This window comes from Haliotis rubra, unplaced genomic scaffold (assembly GCF_003918875.1).
Source record: "Haliotis rubra isolate DU_JTF1 unplaced genomic scaffold, ASM391887v1 Scf1021, whole genome shotgun sequence".
Lineage (NCBI taxonomy): Eukaryota > Metazoa > Mollusca > Gastropoda > Lepetellida > Haliotidae > Haliotis > Haliotis rubra.
The window spans coordinates 187,887-210,273 of record NW_025764917.1 but is presented as its reverse complement, the minus strand read 5'-3'; the positions used below and the strand labels follow the sequence as shown (position 1 = coordinate 210,273).

At 38.1% G+C, this 22,387-nt stretch overlaps 3 protein-coding genes across 5 annotated transcripts in view; 2 read left to right on the top strand and 1 right to left on the bottom strand.

Moving 5' to 3' along the window:
• LOC124270955 (zinc finger protein 737-like) overlaps positions 1-10,259 on the bottom strand; it is a 19,915-nt gene extending 9,656 nt beyond the window's left edge. Inside the window, exon 1 of one of the 2 annotated variants that reach the window (XM_046706025.1) lies at positions 10,190-10,259. In XM_046706025.1, coding sequence (XP_046561981.1) covers positions 10,190-10,194 — 5 coding nt within the window. In that variant the 5' untranslated portion in view covers positions 10,195-10,259. Of the gene's footprint in view, positions 1-3,893; positions 3,984-10,189 lie in introns of those variants that run through there. The other variant, XM_046706034.1, reaches the window with a different exon arrangement.
• Positions 10,248-20,469, top strand: LOC124270970. Of its 2 annotated transcripts, none has more exons than XM_046706050.1 (3): positions 10,248-10,326; positions 16,707-16,993; positions 19,955-20,469. In XM_046706050.1, the coding sequence occupies exons 2-3, from the start codon at positions 16,753-16,755 to the stop codon at positions 20,368-20,370; spliced, it is 657 nt and encodes a 218-aa protein (XP_046562006.1). In that variant the 5' UTR covers positions 10,248-10,326; positions 16,707-16,752; the 3' UTR covers positions 20,371-20,469. The 2 variants fall into 2 exon arrangements, with proteins under 2 accessions (XP_046562006.1, XP_046562000.1); XM_046706044.1 differs by having other exon boundaries at positions 10,286-10,387.
• Positions 20,468-22,387, top strand: LOC124271011 (zinc finger protein 8-like; the record flags this gene model as incomplete). The annotated part of the gene is made up of 1 exon (XM_046706077.1): positions 20,468-22,387. A coding segment is annotated over one exon (906 nt), but the record flags the coding sequence as incomplete, so codon positions are not given.

The window sequence follows — 22,387 nt, the reverse complement described above, 5'->3', positions numbered from 1 at the left end:
ATTTACGCAGATACGCAGCATTTCTGTACCTCTGGATTTATATAACATCTAAATTTTTACCAGACCATCAGGCTGGCTAGATGTAAATCTAGACCTTCCATCTGAAATCTAACCCGTCTCGGGCGGTCGGACGAGCCTTATTTCATACACTGCCTTCAGCTGTGTCATTACAGCCCTGAAACTATGAGATAACTGACAGCATCATTAGATAGCCTGTTGTATTCCATTTGTTTTCTATTTGAAAAAATATATCTATGAGATAAAATCCTCCAAATACATCATAATCGTTCGATTTGGAAACAAATGGTTTGTCATTAGGAGAAAAACTACATACTTAAAATGGCAAAAGACTAACATTTTGCAAAGTTTGATCAAGAAATTTGACTGTCTTTGAGTTCTGCCAGGAGACAACTCATTCATGTACCCCCAAGTTCCACTTCATAGACCCATGAATCAGGGCTCCAGATAACTTTTTGGGGTATGAGTGTACTTACACATCATATTGCAAGTGGAGGTGTACTGAGAATTTTGAAGGAGTACTGACATGTTTTTGTGCGAGCGAGTTGGTGATGTGGTTTGTCTGGACGATTCATTGATCACTATTTCCAACCATGTATTTGTATTTGAAGACGCGTGAGAAATAACTGAGCGACCGTGTGATGCGCGAAATGTCAGGTCCGACTGGATATAAATAGGAACAGTGTAGTTTTTAGCCAATTGAAAAATAGTGACGTATATCGTTCCATGGCAACGCAGGGGATTCCTACTGTCGGGGTTTCCTCATGTGTCAAATCGTGATTCGCAAAAGAAACTTGACAAGTATTTATCCGAAATAGATTTCGATTACACGATACACACGGAAATTAAATGTTAGACGTACAATGGTATTTATGTGGGTACACGATACGCTTGAAATCTTATATTATGTCGTACTTTATTGATTTTGAGGCGTACATTACGCCTGTACGCCTCTTATCTGTAGCCCTGCCATGAAGAACTGGGCTAGAATTTGTCTTCAGCAACCCATGCTTGTGGTAAGGGGCGACTGACCTGGTGATCAGGCTGGTCAGGCTTGCTGACATGGTTGACACATGTTATTGCATCTCAATTGTGTAGATCGATGCTCATGATGTTGATCACTAGATTGTCTGGTCCAGACTGGATTATTTACAGACTGCCGTATATAGCTGGAATATTGCTGAGTATGGCCTTAAACAACAACCAAACCAAACCAACACCAGTTGCACTTCATAACAAAGAATTAAAAAATCAAGAGCAGTCAGTTTTGATTGGTCTGTAAAGCAGACCAATGAATTGCAATCTAACTCAAAAACTAATAAACATAAAATACTCAATAATCAAAACGTCAGACCAACTCTGTGAGGTTTTTGCAGAATTTATGTCCTAAAAATAACAAAGTTGTTTAACAAACTATCATTAAAATATTGACACAGTTCAATATTTGTTACGAGGGAGGAGTGCAGAGAAAGGGACAGCCAGGTGTGCGAGGAAGGCTGGAGACGGCACAGCACAGGTAAATGAACTTTGTCGGTACTTGTGCACGGGCTTCTCTAACACCTGGCTGTCCGTTTCTCTGCACTCCTCCCTTCTAATAAATAGTGAACTATGTCAAAATTTTAATGATAGTTTGTTAAACAACTTTTTAAATTTTAGGACATAAATTCTGCAAAGAAATCACAGAGTTGGTCTGATGTTTTGATTATGATCAGCGTTTCATTGAGTATTATATGTTTATTAGTTTTCGGTTCGATTGCAATTCATCGGTCCACTTTTGAGCCAAACGGACTTTTGTACCTGTTCCAACATGCAACGCTTACCCCTTCACATATTATGTAAAACAGATTTGGTTCCCCCATAGTACAAGTTCCGTTGGAACTTTTCATTCCAACATTTGTTCCTGTAATAGTGCATGCGGAACAATTATTTCGTTCCGCACACAGAATTTATTCCGGGTAAAGAGGAACTTCCACACACATCATAAAGTGTCCTAAAGAGGGTCTTGTTTGTTGGGGTGGTCTTAAACATTGGGTCGTGGGGGAAACGGAAAGGAAAAAAAGATTTTCCTACGGTTTTTTATTCCATATGGAACATATGGTATTTGTTCCATATGGAACAAATCATGTGGCTATCAAGAAGCAATTATCATGTGTGAAAATTCCTTAATTTTTTTTATGAAAATACATTTGTAGATTCCCCAGAATCTGAACTGATGATTCTAAATGAATCTTGTGTTAAAAAGAGTTCAGTTATTATGTAACCAAGTTACCTTCATTAATCAGGTTACAGTCAGTAGCCAGGTTACAGTCGAAATATAACCAAGTTACAGTCAGTAGCCAGGTTACAGTCAGTCAGTAGCCAGGTTACAGTCAACATGTTACCAAGTTAGTCAGTAGCCAGGTTACAGTCAACATGTAACCAAGTTACAGTCAGTCAGTAGCCAGGTTACAGTCAAAATGTAACCAAGTTACAGTCAGTAGCCAGGTTACAGTCAACATGTAACCAAGTTACAGTCAGTCAGTAGCCAGGTTACAGTCAACATGTTACCAAGTTAGTCAGTAGCCAGGTTACAGTCAACATGTAACCTAGTTACAGTCAACATTTAACTAGGTTACAGTCAGTCAGTAGCCAGGTTACAGTCAAAATGTAACCAAGTTACAGTCAGTAGCCAGGTTACAGTCAACATGTAACCAAGTTAAAGTCAGTAGCCAGGTTACAGTCAACATGTAACCAAGTTACAGTCAGTCAGTAGCCAGGTTACAGTCAACATGTAACCAACTAACAGTCAGTCAGTAGCCAGGTTACAGTCAACATGTAACCAATTAACAATCAGTCAGTAGCCAGATTACAGTCAACATGTAACCAAGTTACAGTTAGTCGGAAGCAAGGTTACAGTCAATATGTAACCAAGTTACAGTCAGTCAGTAGCCAGGTTAGTGAACATGTAACCAAGTTACCGTTAGTCTGTAGCCAGATTACAGTCAACATGTAGCCAAGTTACAGTTAGTCAGTAGCCAGGTTACAGTCAACATGTAACTAAGTTGAAGTTAGTAGACATCCCGGATGTTGACAAGTTGGAAGAGTCCAGTTTGCATTCAATAATGACTGGAATAGGTTAGGCCTATGGTATTTGTTCCTGTTCGATGGAATATTTGCCGTATGTGCGGAATTTTTATTCGTGTCATCCATTCTCAATTTCACGGCATTTATTCCGAACCGGAACATTTACTACTCGGAACTAAATCATGTTTACAATTAAACTATTTTACTGGTGTTTCGTTCAATAGTCAATATCCTATGTTATGACTAAAGGTTTCATCAAAACCCTCAATAGTTCGTGGGATGGGTATGACAATCCTCTAAAGTCTATTTTCCACATTTAACGCAAAGATTTAGGTTCGTGAAATACTTACAGATCGAACCACGTAACTGATATTTTATCATAACAAACGTGAACAGGACGAGGCTCGTGGATACTTGATGAAGTTCTGTTACACTCGGCAGCCGCGATGTGGTCCCATATACAGAAAAGACATGACCCTGATCGGCTAACACTTCCCGTACTCAACGTGTACAGTATAGTCTGTTTGCAGTTAAAACGTACCGATGATTTTCACTTGAAACAAAAAAAGTAAATCAAATAATATAGAGAAGTGAAACGAAGTGAAGGTTTTATCGAGCGTCATTGAGTAATTACTACTTTATAACGGTAACTATAGAGTTCGCAATGACGACTCGTGACGAGGCATGCCGACGGGATTGAATGATAACGTAACGCATACATGTCAGAACTAGATCTTCGTCCACTGTGCTATCTTAACAACATTGATTTACTTTCTAACCTTCATTTAAACATCCGTGTCTGTAATAATTACCAGCAAATCGTTCATTTGTAGTTATCCACTTCTTTCTGGGTTGTTTTCCCCCCAACCTGCTGACGTAAAATTGTTTTCTATCACATGTTCAATGACCTTCACCTTAACACAGATGAAACCGAGGCTATCGCCTGAAAGACGGACACGCGCCGGTGTTGTGATGATTTAGTACATGCTTGCCGCATGGAACTCTGGGTAGGCGAGTGAAGCAAAGACTGTAAGATGAAAATTAATCTGCAGGTAGATTTAATACCTGGCCTTATAAGATACCTAAAATTGTGACTGGATAGTTGATACTTTAAAGAATAATCAATAATCAAATACGCAAATTGAATTATTGTATTATTTCTATATTTGATTCCTAACTCTAGGATCGCTTGATCCACTGGGACTTGTGTAACGCTAAAATTGCCGTTATCAAGTATGTACTGTCACTGACGGGGTCTTAACGCTATCCTTGTATATAGAAATAAGACCCCGTCAGTGAAAGTACATACCTTGATGGCAGTTTTATGTTTACAAGCCCCTGTGGCTTGATCAACACGCTGGGTAAACGGGATTAATCAGAACAGGGGCGGATACAGCTTTTTGAGAAAGGGGAGCGCACACTCTTGCCCAACTCAACTCAACTCAACTTGAGAAAGAGGGGTCAAACTTCATTTTAACATTTTCACTAGAGTTTCAATGGTGAATTAATAAACTTTCAGTGCGCACTCCCACCCCACCCCACTAAGGAAAACGTTAACACCGAATCATACGTTAATCATCGACATTCTAGTATTGCGCTGAAGGAGTCGTTGGTTCAGATACTCCTACCTACCACAGGTAAGTTTCCGTATACAAAAATGTACCTATACAAAGTTAAATTACAGAAACGTACCCGGTACCCTATACGTCGAGCGAGTCCATATTCCTCAACCCAAAACCCAAACCGTGTATAGTTAGTTGTTCGCCTGATTGTGAGTGGCATTGTACATCGCGAATTCTACCATGCATACGTGAAATACTCGATTTTGATTGGTCAATCAAAAAGATTAAACACTACGCGTTCGGTTTCAAATTCGGCCTAACATTCATCTAAATTAAACACAATACGTTTATCTCCTAAATAGTATAACTACTAGTACCCGAAATCATATTTGATCGCCTGATTGTGAGTGGTATTTATTGTACATGGCGAAATATTAGGGAGTTTAGTTTTACGCCACACTCAGCAATATTCCAGCTATATGGCGGTGGTCTGTAAATAATCGAGTTTGGACCAGACAATCCATTGATCAACAGTATGAGCATCGATCTGCGCAATTTGGACACGATGACATGTCAACCCAGCCAGTGAGCCTGACCACCCGATCCCGTTAGTCGCCTCTTACGACAAGCATGGGTTACTGAAGATCAATATTCTAACCCGGACCGTCACGGATATCCGATGAAGAAATTCTGAATTTCACCTGGGTATCATATGTCTGTGGTGCCCGTGCCTACAACGACCCCTCCATTGTAAATATTCTTGAAATGACGTGAACACTGACGGACTACTTACATTCCAGCGGACCCCTGAAATTCCCTGAACAGAAGCGATTTTGATCTCGTCTCTTCGTTTTTCATACATTGGATAATGAAACTGAGCTTGGCTTTCACCTGAGAATGGACATTTTCGCTGCGACCCATCCTTGTGAAAAATAAATCGAGGAACACATACGCCCAAACTTTCCACTCGATCCGTTCCTTGAGACTTTAGTTAAAACTCAACCCCGATAAAATATTTGCAAAAATATTGACGTCAGCAAACGGATTCTTACACTGAGTCAATTCCACTTGCAATGATACTTACAGATCTTTGAAATAACCTTTAAAATAGTTACCTTTTAATAGTATCCCAAACAGTTTCATTCACTTAATTACTATTATTTCAGTTATTGGTCTCTCAGATCCAAATTTGCAACTATTCGCTGATCTCGTGATTCTTTCAGCTGCAATGAATATTTCGAATTGAGGGAAAAATCTTTTGAAGAGATGTTTTGGAAGTGTTATGTGTTATTATTTATCTGTTATTCACACTCCAATTCTCGAAATTCCGAAACCATTAACAATTTAGCCAAATATAGTATCCATGTGTTTAACGAGAACTGTAAACTCCACCTTACTGTTAAATTGCTGAGAATGTTTAATGAATATAGACAATGGGTCACATGGCCCTTAATTAGAGCTGTGACGATATATCGTAGTATCGAAAATCGTGATACTTTATCTAACGATAAATATATCGATAGTTTTTTCGTATCGTGATATGCATCGTTGACCTTAAAATTGTTAACTTTTACTGGAAATTGACGGTTATTTCAGAATTTAACCCTGTTACTTGATATCAAAATACACTTTTTAAAAGAAAATAACTAAAGATAGCATATCACGATATGCATCGAATCGAATCGTATCGTTCTAAAATATCGCGATACGTATCGTTTCGTGAAAATTCTGTATCGTCACACCCCTACCTTTAATACGAATAAACATTCTTACTCGTACTTATTGTTGTTACTGACAGCAAACAATGTTTGTGTGGGGATGTGATGATGATGATTTGGAGATTTAACGTGCGCTTTTCGACATAGTGCGTATTTCACACCCGGGTGGGGATGTTATTTTCGAATGCTATTTATCATGAACCGATATCACGCAAGAGCGGGTTGTGAAAGGGGCGTGGGCAAAAGAACCGCCTTAAAAAAATATATAATCACTGAGGGGTAAATTTTGAAAGAATAATTTTGAAAGAACGCAATTAAGCAATTTCTAAGCAGTTGTATTCGGCCGACCCTGTTTTCGAAATTGGGGCAGTATTGCCAAACGGAAGTGTTTATCCTGCGGGTGTCGAATTTTCAAGCACAACAGAATAGTTCCATTATAGTAAGGTTCATGGGTACTTACAATACCTTTGCTACCTGCACTAGACTAACTAGTCTCTAGTAAAAACAATGTAATGAAAAGGAACCCTGAAACTGTAGAAATCTAGACTTGCCACATATTCAAGACTTGCATGGGATTTCTTGGATATATTTGTTTCAGGGTCTGTATGACAGACTATACCTCCACGGACCATAGCTGGACTTACATCATCCCTTCCGTCGTTGGCGATTGTACTCAAATTATGCCATCACATAAAACTACAAATATACTGCGAGTGAAAATCTGGTAGGCCAAAATATATACTTTGAATGTTGTTCCCATTTAACCAATTGATATCGGTAAGAGCGTAAAGAGTTATTGTGCATCAACTAGTGGTGGTCCGATTAATTGAAATAATCGAAAATTGGTCGCAGTGACTAAACGACCAAGCCATCGATCATGTTTTCTCATAATCGAACACAAACAATTCTGGAACACTTTTAGCATTAACAATATCTTTCACAAGGTTGGTTTTGTCAGTTACATTTCATAAGCACTAAAAGCTCGTTCCAAGTCATGATTGAATTTATCTTAAAGACATCAGGAAATTGATGTTCCTAACATACTAGTCATCCTTTCAAGATGTGAAAATTGCCAAAAAAACCCAAAGAACTACATGTTTTTTTCTTTATGTTTTTTGTGCATTAACAAAAATAACCAGGAAAATTTCATAAATGACGCTAACCAATTATTTTCGATGATTGATCGGTTGTAATGAAGCAATCATCAATTATGAGATTTTAACGAATTCCCAACACTAGCATCAACAGGACGCTCCGACCCTGGTTTCATTCTCCACATACAATCGATCGTCTCCACGACTGAAGTGAACCGTGACTTTTCGGCTTTACAGAGTTGCTTCCTTTGGCATACCCGGAAAGCAATGACACGATTTCGAATGCCTGATTCTTCTAATATATCATCAGTTTGTTTGCACAATACACGTTATTTTTTATGTCACAAAAGCGGAGAATGATTTCTCATTAAAATTAGATCGTAGTTGTGATGAGAAGTTAAACGTATATCATATCTGATTTCAATGAGAATGTCACATGTGAAAGCGTAAGACCTGCATTACTAAAGTATTCATCCCACGACACCACACAATCCAGTGGTCAACAGCATGAACACCGATCTACGCAAATGTAACCGTATCCCAATTGCGTGGATCAATGCTCATAATGTTGATCACTGGATTGTCTGGTCCAGATTGGAATATCTACAGACCGCCGCCATATAGCTGGAATATTGCTAAGTGTTGCGTTAAACAACCAACCAACTTGCGAAAATGTTTTTAACAGCCATGACACACAGTACTTCTTCCATTAGTGCTGGTTATCATTTTCATGTCTGTCTCTAAGTGATAGCAGGTTATACGCTCCTTGCAGATAACACAAGCTTTGTTTCTGTTAGACACCGTTTCAATCAATTGGTGAACTTAATGAATGCTGAAGATAACATGTGCATGTGCATGTGATATGAATATGATAATGACTGGTCATGATCATTCCATGCAAATGTACTCTTTGTATGTTGTGGGACAGCAGAATGTGACATTCCTTAAAACGAGTCGTTGACAAAGTATATTTTTCAGCTGCATCGGCAGAACCAGATATTATAGTTTATTATTGTAAGTTTAGTTTTACGCCGCATTTAGCAATATTGCAGCAATATGTTCTGGGGGACACCAGAAATGGGCTTCACACATTGTACCCATGTGGGGAATCGAACCCGGTCTTCGGCGTGACGAGCGAACGCTTTAACCACCAGGCTACCCCAACGCTACCCAAACTAGTATCCTGTTATTACATTTTCAAACGCATGCATAATACAATATGTTGTTTAAAAACACACATACAAAAAAAAACCAGTCTTAACATAACGTGTTTTTAAAGCATTTTCTGGTGCATTTGATCCGCTAAATTTCAGGCATCCCATTGAATATCAAGTGGTCAATTCATTGTTCTGTGTTGACATTTTTCTTTCTTGACCAAGTTACAGAGTCTACCCGTGAAGATCCGGGTTAGAGAGTCTTCGGCGACGATTGACAGGATCAGGCTCGCAGACCTTGATGCATATCATCATAGATCAATACACATGATATAAATCACAGGATTGTCTGGTCCAGACTCGATTATTTTCAGACATTCGTGATTCAGCTTGAATATTCCTTAGAGCATCGTTAAACAACAAACAAAACATTATAGTGAACATCCGGGGCTTTGTTTGTTTGTTTGTTTTGTTGGGTTTTTTTTGTTTAATGCCGCACTCTGGAATATTACATCCCAAAAACAAACTCCCATAAACAAGTAGGGAGTGAAAAGCCGGTCCGGTGATTGATATCGATAAATGCCGTGGTCAATCAAGTCAATACCCATCTATTGTCTGTTGGTCGTATCTCACATGCATTCAGGTCCATGGGGACCTATACCCCAGCATCAATACCCACAGTGATAAATAGCCCCCACATTAGGGTCATACATGTACTGATTAAAACAATATTCAATCCTTCACTGAAAGAAAGTGTTCAAATAGTCGTTACGTTTGAAAACTTTGGGGCACATGGACCTGTATTTCGTCCCCTTCCCACGACATTAATTTAGTAAATACATGCATACTCATGAGCAACAGTTTTTTTTGTTTGTTTATGAATATGCATGACGCTGTGCTAAAACGTATTATGGCCAATCTCGCCACGTGGAGTGGTCTGGACATGTCGCCGTAGAGATCAATATCGAGACAGTGTGTCTGCGAATTCGTAGTTCCTGATCCGTTTTAATTGTCCGACACTTACATTTCTATAACAACCATAGCTGTAATATTCACGCCTTCTAAAAATAGTAACGGCGGCCGAGGTGGTAAACTCGACCCCTCCTTTTAGAGACCCATGCCTCCCCCCTAGCCCTCAACAAACAAACAGTGGTTCACAGTCTCACGAGAGGCAATGTCAGCGCAGACGAGAATTCGAAAAATCAATACAAACGCCCAAATGTATAATGTATGAAACAGACGATAGCTGTGAAATTGTGCCCTGTTCACGGGTTTACAAACTCGAAATATACCCTTCACCACAAACATGCATTTATTCGTTCAGAAGTTGATCAATATGGATTCGTTTCCGATGTCCACATTAAGGGGTCATATATTCGCCATCTTCCCGGACCATATTAGGCAGCATAGACGAATGCTCCAAATTCGCATTTCAAGTGATCGCCGTTTCGGGAAACAAAAATCAACCAGTGTTAGTATTTGGCAGATATTCACGTGAACAAACAGCATTTCATTATCAACACTGTGGAGTAAAACGTTCGCTAGATCAATACAAATAAGAACGACTTGAATATACCCACCTCATTGTCTTTTGTCTCCGACAGCCGTGATCGTTTTCCGTGCACAACACACTTCAACATTTACAACCCACCAGGTTGATTCGAGAGTTACCTGCCCTTAGATAGACGACTGGAATCGTGAAAGAAAGAAAACAGATGTGAGAATTATTAGTTGTCATTTTCAAGACGTTTGTTTCTAATTAATATTTCAAACCAAAGGTAATGAATTCTTCATATGGTACGTTTGGGGAAGGTATGACTTTCATTTACGCATGAAATGAAAGTGTTAAGTGCGCTGAGTGTTTGCAGACGACGCATTCGTGGAATCATATGTCATCTAGAGAATCGAATATCAGGTGTGGGTACTCCTCTAAATACAGTCCTTGTCGCTGTTTGTTAAGTCTATGAGCTCATTAACACAAGCTACTTTTTAAGATACGGTTATACTAGAATATGTAATATATTTATTGAACATCGCTTTCAAATAGCTATGTATAAAACATGGAACAGGAAATTTGTAATTGACTAACGGCAACTATAGATACAGAAGCGACATTTTTTCTTGCACAAGTTACACACAATCTCCCATCAGTTGAATCGGATAATGGTGCCTATTTCACTGGCTCATTTCAGCACTCTGATTAGTGAGTATGTAATTTAACTGACCATATATACTGACCACAAAATGTTTCCTACGCAGAGTAGCAGATAGGAAGGCGTTTCCTATTCTCGCGGTACTCGGCTGAAAAAATAACACAAACAATTCTTATCGTATGAATGCTTGTTGTTTTTAAATGAAGGGCCTTCTCCTCTAACATCTACATCTATCAGCTGCTAGATCCATCAGGTGAATTACCACTCGTGAGCCCGGTGATAAACAATACGATCCGCCATTGACGAAATGAGGCTTCTCCCATTCTCGCGGTATTACCAGAAATTAATGTTATTGATTGTATGTAAGAGCAATCCTGCCGGAAAGGGCGGGAAAGAGTAATGATATGTCCAAGGTGGTATAAAATCCCCAATATTCGTGACACTGCAAGATTTTGATCATTTACAGACTTGGTCCACTTCCTAGTTACCAGTCGGTGATGTAAACAACCGGTAAGTGTCGCGCATCGGCGATTTCGGCAGAAAACATGTTTACCGCGAGAATAGGAAACCCGTGGGAATAGGAGACGGACCTATACTAGCAAAGTTTATATACTATCAGCCTAACTAGAATATCAGATATACTCTACATGTTGCTTATTGACATTATTCAAGAGTGACAAAAGTCATCACAACTAGTTTTCTGCTCTACATGAAACATTTCTCTAGGGAGGCTATTTTCACAATGTACACAATCGGTTTGAAGTGGTTAACCTAGCCCTGTGTTCAGCGTTTGCCTCAACATCCTGAGGAAAGGGAGTTAACTGACTATAAAAGTCCAGTTTCATGACTCAGTCTCAGTGAAACCAGTTACTATTACCAACTGTATATTACCGTAGATATGCCGATCTCATAGATAAGCTGAGGTGCTAACTTGATCCTTAAAATCAGTACCAAAAGGGTATGTATCGTACATAAGCCGAACCACCAACCTTTGTTCATCTTCTCAATGTGATCAGTAATCGAAAATAGAGTACCAACAAATCTGTAAAGGATTCCTCAAGTAAATCCTGCTGTTAAACTATCTCATAACAAAACATGTTTTTAGCATATCTAGACTTTGCTTTGTAATGTAGTTTATTAATTTTACTGGAAATGTCATTCAAGAATGTTTATAATACCGGTAATTGCAGTGAAATTGTGTGTCCTTCCGATACTTAGATCTTTAGTCTGCATTATTGACAGCAATCACAATAATAATGCATCTTCTCACGCCTCGAAATGAAGTGTAGATGAAAGAAAATGGGTACATGGCCCTCATGACCAAGTTGATTCCACTTCTTACATCGCTAGTGTTTGCATCAAACAATAACATGTAATCCCTAGAATATACAGATAAATAAATGAAATAATCTAATAAATTCTTTGAGCAAGTTCTCAAGCCATTTGATTTCCCAAAGCTGAGAATGAGATGTGGATAGGCTGATAGATTTGAGGGGGGGGATGAACGATGGAATAAAGCAGGGGTTATTGTTATACTATAAATATGCGTTGAGTTCTATAAGAGAGACAAGAATTTTTGTAAGTTGTCCAGTGTATTTGCAAAGCATGATATGTAGGGTAATATTTAGGAGGCTTTCTATACCAATAGAAATTCAGTTTCCAGAAAGCTACATCCATCCTATTGCCAGGGAACCCATTGTATTCTTGTTTGTAAAAACAGAGGTACAGTTAAGCTGTGTATCTGTGTAAATTACATAAATATTTATGTGAAAGCTCAATTCCTGTTAAGTCTATTGCATACAAGTATGCTTGAATGTAAATACTCAATAAATGTGATCTTACATGCTTACACACAAAAATGTCAAATCTTAGCTTGCGTACCGGTGGATAGATAAAAAACTTAGTGAGGTGGGTACAATTTATTTGGTTACCAGAGCTACAGATAACTTTTGGTAACTGTTACTCAAAGGAAAATTAGGATACCCAATTGAGATTAACACAAGCGAGTACATAACTCAATGACCACAAAAGTTATCTGTAAAAATGTACCTTTTGCTTCAGAGGTTTTCAAGACAATACTTTTGTAACATTCCTGCACTAACTGATGACTCAAATTAACGGTAGAGTCTGGATTTGATTTTCTTAGTGAAAGCCGGAGTGACTGCATCAGTGTGTAAATAGTAAGGGTTTCTGCATTTGCAAAGGCACAGTTACTTGTACACTGTATATGATAAGACCGCCGATGTGGCCTAGTGGACAGGGCATTTGGAGAGTGGAAGGTCAGTGGTTTCCATTCCCTCATAAAGTTATTTCAAGATGGTACTTAATGTTACCCTGCCTTTTGCTTGTTATTGTGGGGAAACAACACAGTTGGATTGGATTGGGTATCCTGTTTATACTTCGGCATGATATATCGGTTATTGCCATAAGTCATGACTATTACAAGCATACCCCATACACACGCACTCCGCCTTACCTGCGCATGCACTCACATGATCGTTGAATCAAATCATAACCCTTCATGGGTTCAGTTCAGCATTCGCATCGTTAGAATTTAATATTCATGAATGTTTTAGAAAGGTGTTTTATTGCTAGACTTTGGGTGTTATTTATAAATGTGGCATATGCGAAATGGAGTATATCCATGTATCCATCAGCTCTGCTGTCAGTTTATTTGAGCTTTCCAGAGGCCCAGATAAGCTCTGCGTATCTGGAGTAAAATACTGTAGATAGAAAATAATTGTTAGCGTACCAATTCGCATTTAAAATGTTAGATATGTAAAAGTTTAAAACAAATGCGTGCAGGAATATATTTATAAAAATAAACTTGCGTAATGAAAAAGACGTCGATTGCTATCAAGTTGTACTGTTAGTATAGGACTAGTGTTGTGCTGTCAGTATAGGATGAGTGATTTTTTATGAAATCATTTCCATTATATTTAAGTTGGTTTTGATTAGGTATGACATAAGGCAGAACATACCTGCTCAGTAAACTTACTCAATGACATAATACTTAGGTGAGTAAAATGACTGAAATACGTATATATTGGAAAGCAGTGGGTAAAGTAAAATGAAATACCCACTCAACATTCATAATACCCACTCAAAAAAATACAGTGGGTACAGTACCCACATGAGCTAAATCTTATCTGGAGCTCTGGCTTTCATCGAAATTACATATGTTTTTTTAGTAGGTTGACCTGGGGCTGTGTTTTTGATAGTTACCTCCCTTGCAACTGGAAGCTGGTACAGTACCCAGAAACCCAAATACATTTGGAGTTGTGTTTTTATACACTGTCACAGCAAGGAACTGTTTCAATACAATTTCCAAAGCAGTTTGATGTCAGAAGTTGACATTTGGTATTGTATCTTATGGAGTTATGTACAGATTGATCAACATAGAAACCCCCTCAGCATCTTTATTCGAAATATGCGCGATAATTTGAATAGAATATTCATGATTTTTTTTATAAAGGAGTGTTTTACTTGAATTTGTGTGTTATTTATAAAACAAAATATGCTGAACTGAATTATATAGTGAATAAACCAATGCCAGTCAGGATAATAGTCAACAGTTTTATTTATTTAATTTTATGTTATTTAATTTGGTCACTTTTCATTGTCATGTTAAATTCAAATTTGCTGTCAACATGGTAAACATGTCAGATAATCTAATTTTTATTGTTTCACTAAATATACTGAATAATACATCAACTGTTGGCTTGTTGTTGTATACATGTTCGTCGTCCAGTATTCGTGATGTGTATCGTATTTGCCTGATAGTGGATTTGTTGCAGCCCAGGAAATAGTCACTAAAATATAGAGCCTTCAGTCAGTTGTCATATTTTTCATATGCTTAGTCAGTTGATAAAATACTAAAGGTGCAGACATTTTGTCAAGTTGAATCTAAAATGTGAAATCATTTATTTGAAAGCAGATTTTCTAGAATATGTGTCTGTTCACCCTGCAGCGAATGAGTACCAGGTATAGTCCGTTTGGCTCAAAAGCGGACCGATGAATTGCAATCTAACTCGAAAACTAATAAACATAAAATACTCAATGAAACGCTGATCATAATGAAAACGTCAGACCAACTCTGTGAGGTTTTTGCAGAATTTATGTCCTTAAAAATAACAAAGTTGTTTAACAAACTATCATTAAAATATTGACACAGTTCAATATTTGTTACGAGGGAGGAGTGCAGAGAAAGGGACAGCCGGGTGTGCGAGAAAGGCTGGAGACGGCACAGCACAGGTTAACTTTGTCGGCACTTGTGCACGTGCTTCTCTAACACCTGGCTGTCCCTTTCTCTGCGCTCCTCCCTCATAACAAATAGTGAACTGTGTCAATATTTTAATGATAGTTTGTTAAACAACTTTTTAAATTTTAGGACATAAATTCTGCAAACAAATCACAGAGTTGGTCTGATGTTTTGATTATGATCAGCGTTTCATTGAGTATTATATGTTTATTAGTTTTTTAGTTAGATTGCAATTCATCAGTCCGCTTTTGAGCCAAACGCACTATAGGAAGAGGTGATAATAATGTTACTGTCAATCTTCTAGCACCTCACAGACTACTTTGGTTGTGTACTCCTCAGGGAGCATGTATGAAAAATTGAGAACACACTGAGCAATTGACCGGGTGTAATAATAATGATATGCTTTGAAAATACATTGCATACATAGAGGATATAATATGACTTATGAGTGCCCATGTCATACTATGTTTGCAACACGAGTGCCTAAATGTTGGTATTTCCCGAGCGAGAGCGAGGGATATACCGATATTTAGGCACGAGTGTCATAAACATAGTATGATAATGAATTTAATATTCTGTTTATTACCAAGTTAGTCAAATTGAGAAAAATAACCCCAAATCTACTTTCTAACATAGGCTGGCTACCTGCCGTATGTAGAATGCAACATCACAGAAGAAACATGACGTCATAGCATTGTTCATGGCGTCACGTCACCATGACAAAGTGATATTTTGCCCTAGGGCATCATATAAAAAGTATGAACCCGATATTTTTAAGCCCTTGTAGGTAATAAATGAGGTTAAGCACTCGAGCACAGATTATTGTTGTCGTACACATAGATTATTATTGTTGAGTTTTTGTTGTTCTTATTAACCGGTAGTTCCAATCAGCTGTGAGTGAGTATGGTTTTACACTGCTTGTAGCAATATTCCTGCAATATCACGGTGACACCAGAAATGGACTTTACACATTTTCCCAAAATGGGGAATCAAACTCAGGTACTTGGCACGACAAGTGAACACTTTAACCACTAGGCTACACCACTGCTCTGCTAGATCCAGTGTAATAAGTTGCATTTATTGTTGACCACCATGTTCATCCCTTCTACAGTCCATTTGAGTCAGAAACGGACCGATGAATTGCAAATTTGATCATTGTACAAAATTGCCACATAAATATAAATAGTACACATGTTTATCATTTACTAATACCCAACAGCTTTCTTATATTTGAAAATTTTCCGGACTCCACCAAAAAAGTTCTTTAAGAAACTATCATTAAAATTTTGACACAGTTCACTATTTGTTCACGAGGGAGGAGTGCAGAGAAAGGGACAGCCAGGTGTCTTGAAAGGATGGAGACGGCACAGCACAGGCTAATGAATCAATAACTTGGTGGGCACTTGTGCACGTGCTTCTCTAACACCTGGCTGTCCCTTTCTCTGCACTCCTCCCTCATAACAAATAGTGAACTGTGTCAAAATTATAATGATAGATTCTTAAAGAACTGTTTTGGTGGAGTCCGGAAAATTTTCAAATATAAGAAAGCTGTTGGGTATTAGTAAATGATAAACATGTGTACTATTTATATTTATGTAGCAATTTTGTACAATGATCAAATTTGCAATTCATCGGTCCGTTTCTGACTCAAACGGACTGTACATGTAATTAAATCTGTTTCAGTGTGTGATTGCGAAGTTGAGCTGTTGAGCTGTAGGGCCTCGTTGTCATGGATGATGAAGCTACTACTCACCATGGCAACAGGAAACACAGAGTGAAAGGAACATCGAAAGAGACGGAGAAAGAACAAGCAATTCCCCAAGGTTGTGTTGATTTTGAGGCTGAATTTGAGAAGATTGCCCATGAGAGAGAAGCTCGAGATAAGCTACAGAAGAAGTACGACAAGCTGAAAAGAATATACCTTAAGTTGCAGCAGAAGTACCTGGAAAAAGAGGAACAGAAAAAACAAGGTTGGCTTCCGGATGTTACATGATACATCGATGGTAGTCCTACATGTGGTGTTTGCAGACAATAATTAGATATATGATGCATTTTTATCTGTATTGATGTAGAGACGATACACTCCTAAAATGCTCTTGTTTAGTGACACTTCCCATCCCATATTTTATCAGTCAGATATCTAAAAAAAACCAGTAATATGAGCTCCATATTTACTGTTAGAAATAGCTATAGTGAGCATGCATCTAGAGCTAGGGTTTCTTACCTCAGAAACTGCTCTGAAGTATTTATAGTCAGAAGTTTCCCAACAATTTGATGTTGCGATATATGCATTGGGATATATATCTTATTGTGTGAGTGTGCCGTATCATTTTAACCCCTCAAAACATCATAATTCTCTCCATCCTATCGAAGCTTCCTTCAAGTGGAGGTTAGTGGGTTAGAATAGATCAGCAACCCATGGTTATCATAGGCAGCAGGGTGGTAACCTAGTGGTTAGTGGTTAAAGTGTTTGCTCGATCATGCGAAGACCGGGTTCAATGTTACCCGAGGGTGTTTGGGTGTTATACCCTTCCTCCCTAGGCAATCTGTCTATCCACTCTGGTTCTGGGGATGATGTAGCTAAGATGGATAGTCAAAGATAAGTCCGGTATGGTGTTCAAGTTCATTTATTTTGGAATGAATTCTCACACACAGGTTCTCAGAAACTACCTAGTTCTCCTGAATTACACACAACATTAGATCACAAACACTCTGGAAGAACTTGTTGGTTTCTTGTACAACTCCTAAAGTTACAAGTTCATCTGAGCCATTCTCTCAGTATACAGAGAGAACCTCACAAGTGAAGCGGTTGGGCCCAGAATAAGCTTCTGCTCCCCGACATGTGACAAAACTGTTCTCTGACAATTTTGGCTCCTCCCCGAAATAATGTCCTCGTCATACAAAATGACTCATATCAATCTTAATAATTAGTTACTTTCATTAGTCCCTTTCGAGACTTTATTTGGTACCATCAAATTCTTCCAGTTATAAAATGACATTGCTAGGTATCCTTAAGCCATACATCAACCAAACATTGACATATCTTACTAGTATTTCAGACTGGTAGGTGCCAAAAGATACTTAATCAAATCATTTCAGATCCTATCGTGCCCTTTATTGACAAACTGACCAAACTGACCATCTGTATCCCAAATGTCTATCCACCCAATTGTGTAGAAACACCAGTTTGAACCTTTCAATTCAGAGAAATTGTTATTCCCCAAGAAAAGTGAATCAATAAGAGTTTGGTTAGCTTGGTCAATGCACTTTCCTAGTACATTCACCCTTCTTAACTTGACTTCAAATTTTCCTTAAATATTTATAAAATGTATATATAATGTTTTCAACTCTAAATATCTTGGTTATATCAATTCCCCACATGGGTACAATGTGTGAGGAACATTCCTCATGTCCCCCACCGTGATATTGCTAGAATATTGCTAAAAGTGACATAAACTAGACTCAATCAGTGTCATAGGCAGCGACAGATTTGATCGCATGGGGTTGATGCTTGCTAATGTATCCCAGTTGCATATGTTATTGCATATTGTTTAAATACGCTCAGTGCAGCCCTATTGCTGACATAGTATAATTTTACATTTTTATTACTTCACAATCATTCCAGTGAGCTATAGACCCTCATGGCTGGATTATTAAACAAAGATGTTTGAAAATATATCTCAAGGGATTTATCATCACCTGCTTAGAGGTAAACGTTTGTAGCAAAAGTCTCTATTAACTCCAAATAGAATTTACAACTTCACATTATGACAACTTCCCTTTCAAGTTACTGTATTGAGCACCACCCAAAAAACCTCACCCCAACCAATTTCCATACCAAACTGTAAGTAATCTTTATAGTGAGTGAGTGAGTTTAGTTTTACGCTGCTTTTAACAATATTCAAGCACTAGCATGGTGGGAGACAACAGACATTCACACATTGTGCCCATGTTGGGAATCGAACCAGGGTCTTTGGCACAACGATCAAACGCTTTAACCACTAGGCTACCCCACCAGCCCCAGTAATCTTTACAAACATCCACTACAAGGCAACAGGGATCATCCTACTTTTTCACTTATGTTATATATGTTTTCTAGAAAAATGTAAAACCAAAAGCCTTGAAACTGTGATAAAAAGATTTAAGTTTCATGGATGTTTGCTTACTGAAAAAGCGATTAGTTGTTAACATTTAAAATGTTTCCCCTTTAGTCAATTTTCTAACTTCAAAGGCATATATTATAGCCATTGAAATATTACAGTTGTCAAGTTATAACACATGGTTTTGCAGATGTGGCTTGTGTGTCAAGTAAGAGGACAAGTAAAGTGCTTTAATGTAGGGAGTGACTATTGAGGGGAATCAACTATTGCGATAGCGATCGTCTATTGCGACCAACTATTACAATACTGTTGCAGTAGGGTTTGCTCCTTGAATTGTCTCATTTGAAGTCATTTCCCAAATGAATGTTTAGTTTACATGAAATAAAACATGTTGAAGTAGTTTCAGTCTCTTTTAATAACTGACCAGAAACTTGAAACCCAGATCAAGTAAACAGTTAAAACATAAACTCAATGAAGCTGCAAGTCTGAACCCAAACATCCTGTATTTTGAGCTACACATTTATCAACGGAAGTCAATTACTATACTATCGATAGTCACACATTCTATCGATGCATTGATGATTTTTGGTTTCTACCATCGATTAATTGCCATCGGAAACTCAACAATTGCAATCCATCGATAGTCTGATGCATCATTACAGCCCCACGTTAATGCTTAGTGTTACGTTGAATTCAATGCAGTCTTAAACATTTAAAAATAACAATGAATTTAAGAAAATTAGAACTTAAAAATATCTCTTCAATGAACAAAATATGTTGTTTCCTAGTTTGCCTGCCAGCGTCATGTGTCATTGAAGAGTTTTGTTTCAGCCGAAGAACCTGCCCTGGAGGTCGTGAACGTGAAAGAAGAACCTGAGGAGAAGGAACCGGACAAAAATCAGCATTGTCTGACCTCGAGCCAACCAACAGAAGCCCAAGCTATTGAGAAAAAGAATTTGTCTCGAATAGCCCCCAAAAGAAAATGTTCTCCAAGGAAATCTCAAATCCAGGCCAATGTGGCTTTATGTGTGACCACGGGTCATCGAGTCGGAAGTCCCAGAGGGAGGGGCGAGGAGGTGAAAGGAAAAGCATCCCATTGCAGGAATGCTAAAGGCAGGCGTAAATCATCTAAACCTCGAAAGAAAGATGAAGCCAAGAAAAAGATTCTAAGAAGAAGAAAAAATGATGGGAAGAAGGAAGAAGTAAAAGTTTCTGGAGGATACAGGTGGCTTCTCAGATCATGTTGAAGATGATGATGATGATGGTTTGTGGTTGGATGTTGATAATGGTGGAAAATCAGAGACAGAAGCTGTGTCACAGAAGAAGAAACGAAAGCGGACATAAAATCTAAAAAAACAAGAAAAAGATAAAGAAAAGGAAAGAAGAAGAAGAAGCAGGATTCACAGGTTTTCCGATCGCGAGACTTGTGGTAAATTTCTCTCCTCCGTCCCAACTTTGGAAAAGCATTATCGTATCCACACTGGTGAGAGGCCTTACCAATGTGATGTTTGTGGGAAGAGCTTCAACTCGCTCAGTTCTTTCACTAATCACACGAGAATTCATAATGGAATAAAGCCTTATAAGTGTCACTATTGTGAAAAATCATTCACGGAAACAAGCCAACGAACAACTCATGAACGCACCCACACAGGAGAGAAACCCTATATGTGTGACTTGTGTGGAGGTCGATTTTCGCTTCGGAGCTCTTTGGTGCGACATCGTCGAATTCACACGGGTGAGAAGCCATATGTTTGTAGTGAGTGCGGTGCTGCATACTGTCAATACACTCAGCTGTCTCACCACAAGAAAAAGTGTGGCCGACTCTCTGCCCTCCCAACCCTCACCCCACTTCTCTATCAGAGTGACATGGCCGAATATCAGGTGGAGAAAGACTCAGGTGAAGCCAAATTAGAGAATCAGGTAAAAACGGAAATGGATTCTGTTCCACCCAAAACAGCTCAGCAAAATTTAGAGGACACAGAAGATAGTACACATTCAAAACTTTGCCTTCAAAAGTCAAAAACTGACTCTGAGAATGAATTTCAATCTCATCAGCTTTGTAAACCATCAGAGATAGAATCAGTTATTTCAAACCCTAGCCCAAACTTTCAACATTTTCATCCATATGTGCACCCATTAAATCATGCTTTATCTAACTTGCCACATTTCGCCCCCCAGGAACCTGTCTCCAGAGAAGCCATGGAGAGACTCTCAGTTCCTCATCCAACATGGCTGATTAATAATTCATAGTGCACAATATCCGTGAAGATCTGGGTTAGAATTGGTCTTCAGCAACCCATGCTTATCGATAGAGGCAACTTATGGGATCGGGTAGTAGGCTTGCTTGGTTGACACATGTCATAGTATCCCAATTGCGTATACCGATGCTCATGCTGTTGATCACTGGATTGTTTGGTGCAGATTTGATTATTTACATACTGCCACCATATAGCTGGAATATTGCTGAGTGCGGCATTAAACAACAAACCAACCATCCATAGTGCACAACACTTTCATTGTACGATGGAATACAAGGGGCTTGTTAATATTTTAAAGATTCAGATGACAATATGTGGTTTAGAGCACTTGCTTGATTGATAATAATCGTATACTTGATACGATAAAATGGAATGCAAGTTACTTGTTAACAAGGTAAAAACTCGGGTGTTTGGTGCACATTGTTGCTGGATAATTCAATATTGCTTCATAATTCATATTGCACAACAGTTTTGTTTTTCAATGATATATAAAATAAATGAAATATTATTATGGTAAAGATGTATGTGTGAAAGTGTGTTGTAGAGTTTAATATTGCTTTACGATTATTGCACAACATTTTTGTTGTAAAATGCAATACAAATGAAATATTATCATGGTATAAATACATGTCTCAAAGTGTAATTTACAGCTCATAATTGCTTTATAATTCATGTTGCACAACCTTTTTGTTGTTCAATGGAATACAAATGAAATATTATCGTGATCAAGATATATGTGTCAAAGTGTGATTTACGGCTCATAATTGCTATAATAATAATATTGCAACACGTTTTCGTTGTTCAGTGGAATACAAATGAAATGTTATGGTAAAGATGCATGTGTGATTTAGTGCTTCAGATTTCAATCCTCACAAACATTATTTTTGAACATGTTGCATAAATTATAATTGTTTTGAGTACTTTTGGATTGAATTCTTGTTAGTAGAGGCTTAAAGCCTTGTGTTCTGCTCTCTGTTTTTCATCAGATTAAATCCTGCTGTTCTTA

Coding starts and splice junctions, on each gene's coding strand:
- LOC124270970 (XM_046706050.1), top strand. CDS start 16,753: ATGGATGATGAAGCTACTACTCACCATGGCAACAGGAAACACAGAGTG. Junction 16,994..19,954: donor AGAGGAACAGAAAAAACAAG/GTTGGCTTCCGG, acceptor GTTTTGTTTCAG/CCGAAGAACCTGCCCTGGAG.